Source organism: Limulus polyphemus, unplaced genomic scaffold, assembly GCF_000517525.1.
Source record: "Limulus polyphemus unplaced genomic scaffold, Limulus_polyphemus-2.1.2 Scaffold677, whole genome shotgun sequence".
Classification (NCBI taxonomy): Eukaryota; Metazoa; Arthropoda; class Merostomata; order Xiphosura; family Limulidae; genus Limulus; species Limulus polyphemus.
Window position 1 is genome coordinate 257,152 of NW_013666287.1, and position 8,142 is coordinate 265,293.

At 32.4% G+C, this 8,142-nt stretch overlaps 1 protein-coding gene across 5 annotated transcripts in view; it reads left to right on the top strand.

The window, feature by feature from the left end:
- Window positions 1-7,688, top strand: part of LOC106459895 (cyclic AMP-responsive element-binding protein 3-like protein 2) — an 86,279-nt gene extending 78,591 nt beyond the window's left edge. For 2 of the 5 annotated variants that reach the window (XM_013919567.2, XM_022386473.1), the window contains exons 10-12: window positions 160-232; window positions 1,835-2,090; window positions 4,654-7,688. In XM_013919567.2, coding sequence (XP_013775021.1) covers window positions 160-173 — 14 coding nt within the window. In that variant the 3' untranslated portion in view covers window positions 174-232; window positions 1,835-2,090; window positions 4,654-7,688. Of the gene's footprint in view, window positions 1-159; window positions 233-1,834; window positions 2,091-4,189; window positions 4,206-4,447; window positions 4,466-4,653 lie in introns of those variants that run through there. The other 3 variants (XM_022386470.1, XM_022386472.1, XM_022386471.1) reach the window with 3 other exon arrangements.
- Window positions 7,689-8,142: the final 454 nt, after the last annotated feature.

An 8,142-nucleotide genomic window follows, 5' to 3' on the forward strand; every position in this document is an offset into this window, starting at 1 on the left:
GGGGGGGGGGGGGGGGGTCAAACTTTTTTATTTAGATCAAGGGAGCTTCAGACTAAAAGAGTTTGGAAACCACTGTTCTAGAAGATGTATTAACTAATGCTAAGGATCTCCTACACGAGAAATGTGTTTCAATTTCAACTGTTATTTCTTTTACAACAGCTTTAAAAAGATAGTTCCCAACAGCCATTTTGTATGTACAAACTATCAGAGACGGGGACCTTTGCTTTTCATGGTTAGTGTTTTGTGTTTTTAAACAGTAGAAATAGTGAATATTTTCTAAAACAAATATAACACGCCCTCTATAACATAACCTCCTAAAGAGTAAAATATTAGGTTAGTTATAATCAAAAATAGTACTCTGGAGATTGAGGTCGTGTTATATTTATTCTAGAAAGTATGTCTAATAATAAAATCCAGGTATCATTCAAAGATTTAAGAATGCGAGAAATCGTGAATTTTTATTGTATTCTTTTTTGTTTTTAAACTCGGAGGTGGAACAAAATATCAGAAGATTTGCCTCGTTTAGGGTTATTTATTAAAAGTGGAAGTTATGAAAAAGCATATACAGGTTGTTAGAATAATTTACCAAAGTAACAGAATTCTATTTCTGATGTCTACCTGTCATTTAACGTGCCACTAATTCAACAAGTACACCGCACGTTATTTATATTCATATTTCAAAATATGTACAAATGAACCGACCAGCTGTTGATTTTATACATTTTTTGTTCTAATGTCATCTTTCCTTACTGATAATTATCAGAAACAGAAAAAAAAAAAGGTAAAATTTCCGGGACAGTTCTTAATTATAAACGTCATTTCAGTGCATAAGGTGATTTTTTTTATTATTATTCTGAGTATAAACTGAATGGATGTCATATTTCCAAGTTTTTTTATAGAAGGCCTAAAGAGTATGGTGGTTAGGGCGCTCGACTCTCAATCTGCGAGTCGCAGGTTCGAATCCCTGTCACCAAACATACTCGCCATTTCTACAATGAGGGCGTTATATGTGATGGTCAATCTCACTAGCTCAAGAGTTGGCGGTGGGTGGTTTTGACTGGTTGCCTTCCCTTAGTCTATCACTGCTAAATTAGGAACGACTCACGCAGATAACCCTCGAGTATTCTTGCGTGAAATTCAAACCAAACAAACCGAAAACGTAAATGGATTTTTTCTTCTCATTTGCGTTAAATGTGTTGTAATTAATAGACTGGCTTCAAGGTTTTCTAACCATATGTCCGAAATATCATGGCTAAGCCTACATTTCTAGGTTTGCAGTTGAAATTTCAGCAAGTTGTATAATTTTAAAAATAAATGAATATTGTTTGTTTGAATTTCGCTCAGGGCTACCTGCGCTAGCCGTCCCTTACTTAGAATTAGTAGAATAGAGGGAAGGCAGCTATTCAACACCACCCACCGCCAACTTTTTGGCTAACTATTTTAATAACAAAAAGTAAGATTGACTATCGCATTATAACGGTCCCATTATAGAAAGGGCGAGCATGTTCGGTGGCGGGATTCGAACTTGTGACCTGCATATTGGTAGTCGAGCGCCCTAACCACTAGGCCATGCTAGACCGACTATTTATAATTAACTGCCAAAATATGAAAAAAAGGGTATTTTAAAAAGAAGAATTTATAAATCAAATTAAAACAAAAATGGTACTTTTGGTAGTACGTATCAGTCCGAATAATGTTGCCAATTAACCAAACCAACAAACTGAGGAAAAAAATGCATTATGAATACAACTTATTTAGGTTACAGTTAACGAGTTGTTTGTTTGTTTTACCTATATTATTTGTTCATGTTCATTTATGCTTCTACTATTTTCAGATGTTTTTTTTTTAGTCTTCATAATTAAGGAAATTCCATATCAACACATCACTCTCCCTCTACCACAAGTCTTTCTTCACTGTGGTTTACCAGTTCTTCATCCTTTTAACCAACTGAAAAACGCAAAGAAAACTTTTCTCGACACCGAGACACGAGGTCCCCGACCAGTTCTAAAATCTCTTTCTCATTACACGTGTACTTGAAAGATTTATTCCTTTCCTTCCATCATCAATTCCAATACATAGAACTCATCCAGGTATTTATTACGTTGTCGTGTTAGATTGTAATGGGATTAATTATTAGTTTGATTTGAGAGAAAAATCAATATTAATGTGGCTTGAAATATTTTTGTAACATAAATTGAAAATTCAGTTTATTGAAGTTTTACGTTTCTATTTTCACAGAGATGTATAGAGATTTATTTCTACTCTCGCTTCATTACAGGACTGACATTTTATAAATTAAGCATTGAAAGACTAACACGTTTTACTTTATTCGAAACGATTATGAATGATGATCTTCAAGAGATGAGCAAAATTTCAGGAAGTCATAGTGACAGATGCCCATAATCTAGGTTACTGAGAAGTTAAAGCCAACAAATCCACCCAGTCAAGTTAAGCGAATGACGACATTATATGAATGACGAATAATTAATACACGATTTTTTTTTTATTTAATACATCAATCTTTTTATGATAACACGGGCCTGAGATGGTTTAATTATCTTGAAATGTTTACATGTTCTACAGTAATTCCTGTACGCTGAATCCGAAAATGATATCCATTTTTCTCCATCACGTACAGATTTTTCACAAAACGCCATATGTACTTCTACATAAGTGAATCATTTTCATTGAAATCGGGTCACTGGCTATAGATTTCTCTAGACCAATCGCGACGTGAAAGTCTTACCGATCGTTCTAGGACCCAAAAACAAAATTATTAAAAAATGTTCATTGTGTTAAACAAAATAATAATTTGATCTAAGTAAGATTTTTTTATTCTTCCCGATTTGTAAAAATCCCTACATGGTAGAAAAAATTAATATTATTTTCGAAATCTGTGTAGCTGAATTATGTAAAATCCGTTATTAGAACCAAAACAACTTTTATGAAGTTTAAATTTGCAGGCCTGTGTAATCGATTACCGATTCCTGACCGTTTCCTGGCTTTTTCAGTCATACCGTGTAAAAAATGCTCCAGGATGTAACCAAGAGCCATGTTTGGAGTACCTTCGATCACGTGACTTAAATGTTAAACTCAAAATTAACAATAACTAGGTGTGGCTGTTGAAACTGAAATACCTAAGTTAAAGCTACTATAAGTTTGTTTGTTTGTAATTAAGCACAAAGCTACACAATGGTCCATCTGTGCTCTGCCCACCACGGGTATCGAAACCCGGATTCTAGCGTTGTAAGTCCGCAGACATACCGCTGTGCCACTGGGGGGCGCTACTATAAGTATTAGTATTTTTGAAATAAAATGAGTACCCAAACAAATGTATTCACTAAATCAAATCAACAATACTGATTTGCTATAATAACAAAAAAATAGTAGCAATATTACCTAAAATATAGTGTTTAAAACGCGTAACTTTCGAGAAGGATAAAGTATAATAAAATTTAGACCATTGTCTAGCTTACGTCAAGAGCATATGTATTGCTGCCAAAAGGTTATTTACGTTAGAGACAGTAAAGAATATGAAAGTCACTGGTTATTTCTAGTTTTCGTAACAAAAAATGTATTTAAGTATTTGAAACATTATTAAAGCACAACCATTTGATGGAAAAAGAGTAAAAAATGTAGTATTTACGAAGTTCATCGGTTTTATTTCTCTGCATGTAAATACAAAAGACGAATCACCAAATCCCATCAAATCGATATGCATTCCTATTATTTATTACATCAGAGAATAGTTTTGGTGAATCTGAACGGAAAAGTCAGTGAATGTTCCGATTGTCGTGTATGGTGTTACTTCTGCCATCTATTGGTTAGTCATGCAAATACTATTATAAGTCTTAATTTTGTGTATATGTGTGCAACGATGTGTCTCCTTTCAAAAGTTGGATTTGTTTGTAATTTAAGAAAGAAATTTTAAGTATTTAGAGTTTAAACTCTATATTGTACCCCCAAAACGACAGCATCATGAAATAAGTAGGAATCACAGTCTTACCAAAAGTAAATATAAAACATTGATATAATTATATCGATCTTGTAATAGATTAAAAAATAAAGAGGAGTATAATAATATGTCGTAAGCTCCCTTGATGTTTTGGGTATTTGAACAGGAACATGTTTCTTATATCTCCAACCATCTATCATAAAATTAACAGGAACATTTTTCTGTTTCTTATAGCTTCAACCATCTACCATAAAATTAACAACAACATGTTTCTGTCTCTTACAGCTTCAATCATCTACCATAAAATTAACAACAACATGTTTCTGTCTCTTACAGCTTCAATCATCTATCATAAAAATTAATAGGAACGTGTTTCTATTTCTTATAGCTTCAACCATCTATCATAAAAATTAACAGGAACGTGTTTCTATTTCTTATAGCTTCAACCATCTATCATAAAAATTAACAGGAACGTGTTTCTGTTTCTTATAGCTTCAACCATCTACCATAAAATTTAACAGGAACGTGTTTCTATTTCTTATAGCTTCAATCATCTACCATAAAATTAATAGGAACATATTTCTGTTTCTTGTAGCTTCAACCATCTATCATACAACTTAACAGGAACGTGTTTCTATTTCTTATAGCTTCAACCATCTACCATAAAATTAACAGCAACGTGTTTATGTTTCTTATAGCTTCAACCATCTACCATAAGTTTTCAGTTCGGGTGATGCTGTAGCTTCATCTTGCTGAAAGATAAAAACACAATTGAAAAGAAAACCTTACCTAACGGAAGATTTAAGAAGTATAAGAAAGAAGACCAGCTAAGCAACATACAGCTGAAAAGAACAGTCTTCCTTGCATCTTTTCTAAATATATAAATATATTAGTAATCCTAATTCTTGTCACTTTTTCACTACATTTTTAATCACTGGTATGATGCTAAACTAAATTAACAAATATCCTATTAATGATTTAAAATAATTGTTAGCTATGAGAATGGTTGATTATCATAATGTTTATTTTAGCAAAAATAACCGAAATAAAATCCATATATCGTTTATATATTTATAGCAAAAGATCCCACGAAATTAACATACAATTAACCTCAAGCCAAGCTTGTTTGTTTGCTCGTTTTTCTAGGTTATTGTCAAACTTTAAACTAGTAAGTTTCAAGTTGTTGGTTAGACTTGACATATCTTCTAAAGTGTGAAATGCCTGTATGATACAGAATCACAACATGTTGGTTAGACTTGACATATCTCCCAAAGTGTCAAATGCCTGTATGATACAGAATCACAACATGTTGGTTAGAGTTGACATATCTCCCAAAGTATGAAATGCCTGTGTGACACAGAATCACAACATGTTGGTTAGATTTGACATATCTCCTAAAGTGTGAAATGCCTGTATGATACAGAATCACGTGTTGGTTAGACTTGAAATATCTCCCAAAGTATGAAATGCCTGTGTGACACAGAATCACAACATAAAGGTAGGGAATGAATTTCAAGAACGGGTTTGGTAAACTTTAGAACCGATTCGTGTATTTAATATAAGATGTTGATTAGAAAGAGAGCGTGCACCAGTCTTTGATGGGTTTTAGAAAAGTACTTATGCTTTGTTTTCATAATTTCAAACTCACTCAGTTGTACCTGTAACAGTGCAAATTATGTGTCGTTGTACCATCGTATTTCATTGGCTAAACCTTAGGCGTATTTTCATAATACGTTCATGGTGAACGTTTCATAGGAAAAGATAAATATTATGTTTTAATAAATGTTTTTCAAACTTATCGTGATCTTGAAATATGTAAGTGGCTAAATGGCTACATATTTCTTGCTGATGTTTATTTGTTTATTTCAGAGCATTAGTTCAAATGGCAGCAGATGGCGCCACATGAATATATATTTTTTTATTATTTTGTTTTAATACAAAGTGCAAAGCCACATTGGACTATCTGCTGTGTTTACCGTTGGGAATCGAACCCCGGATTTCAGCGTTGTAAGTCCGTAAACTTACCGCTGTCCCACCGGGGGACTTTGCAGTGTCTACCCAACCATTTTCGCGCCTTCTCCGTTTAAAGATATGTTTTTAGCCATTCCCTGAAACCGACTGATAAAGACAAATATGTTTACTGTCTTTGGTTGGAAGTTGGATTTGTAGTTGAGATCAGTTCCTTTCGTTACACTGTCGGCGCTAATCTATAAGCATGCTGTATTTAAATTTGGTTAAACGTCTTATCTTTGTGTTTATTTAGTTATGGGAAGAAGGTCCGGTTATTTATCAAATACGAACCATAACATAAATGAATCGTGTTCAAGGTTTGTTGTCAGAGGCGGTAACTTCGGTGTAAATATATTGTATTTCATTATGTAATATCTCGATATTCCATTGACTTCTCTGGATGCGTTATATCCTATTCCAGATTCGAAGGTTTATCCCAGAATAACTAGTCTTTTCGCACCTTTTTTTTTTTCATTGGTAATTTACAGTGAGGACCAAAATAGAATATTGTTTTAAAATAAATCGCATATTTATGTATAGATCGTTTTGATGTTGTTGTTGTTTGTTTTTTCTATAGAATAGGGTTAATATTAGGTTCTGGCGTTATGAAAATTATTTTGTACTGACTTTAGTTGCAGATTGGCACTCGTATGCCTTTACCAAAGCATTTAACTATAATTAATTCCAATCTGGAAGAGGATATTTTCGCTTGTCATTTTCTATTTTGACCACTAGGTGGAAGCTGAAATGTAAGTAGACATAGTTTGTCTGAATATATATAATATTTTTAATTAAAAGGTGAGCGATTTTTTTTTTTTTCGCCACCAGCTGGCATCGCATGTAAGACTAAAATAATCGTTATTAACTTATTTCTTATTTTATGGTGACAGAAAATATTAAGATTTATTTGTTTATAGATTCTATTTTCTCTATTTAACGATTTACAATAAAAAATAAATATGGTATTAGCTCTACAGAAATGTATATCAAGAAAAACGTCCAGTTATATTCTGAGTTGAGGGTTTTAGATATTTATTCATTAGTTTTTATCTACGCTTTCTGCAACCATGAGTGACAGAATGCCTTTATAATACGTCATCATGTAATGTAAATATTTCATTTAGTTTTACTTCATGCTGTTAATAACAGATGAACAGTATAAACACCAATATATATGTGTGTGTAATATGTCAGAAATAAAGCAATTTCTTTTAATATGGATGGTATCTGTAGAATAAAACGAAATTCAATTAAAACCATATGACACTTTCACTCATTCTTCAAAACATATCCTCCCCATACAGCCAGAACTTGGTGTGAACCAAAATATTTTTACATCACAGAAAAGTAGACATTTGGATGATGATAAACTTCAAAGAAAGGCTCCTACTACCGTAATGATCCGTTTTGTTGCATTTTTGTAAATTTCTTAATTTTTGTTTAAAGACAGCCGGCGAGTCCTTTACAGTTGTCGATATATCGTAGTTTGCAAGCACTTAAATGCAGTGAAGTAAAACTCTGTTTTATAGAGCTGACACAGTTTTTTCTGCTTTGACTCCTACAAGTCTTGTACGTTGATTAAGACCTATAGCACTTTTCGTAAAATACATTCCATATAGTAAAGTTAAATTTTTTATGTCATTTGATGTTCAAGTTATACCATCTCAAACAGAAACTAAATCACTAAAAGTCAGAACAACCAGCTATATTTTTTATGTCATTTGATGTTTTTTAGTGATTTAGTTTCTGTTTGAGATGGTATAACTTGGTCAGAACAACCAGCTATATTTTTCATACCTAAATCATGTGTGATTTGAAACATAGCTACTCAAAGACTGATTATTTTGGATTTTATTAAGAGTTATATATAGGAGCTCATTACTTCATAATACGAGTCTAAAAAAAAAAGTCAGATTCCATTATGAATCAGTGTCTTATGATTAGAACATTACAACCAAAAATATAATTACGTGTTAACAGCATATGTAAAATGAATGTCAAAAAATTATGTATTTCTTTTTATAGAAATCTAGCATTGTACTCTATATTTTTGTCTCGGTATTTTAATTGTATAAGGTTCTGTGAAACTTTAGGTGATGTCCTTATACTATGTAGTCTTACAATCTTGCTGATTGAATGGGTTTCTAGAATGACTAATTGTAACATCCAACCAGTTG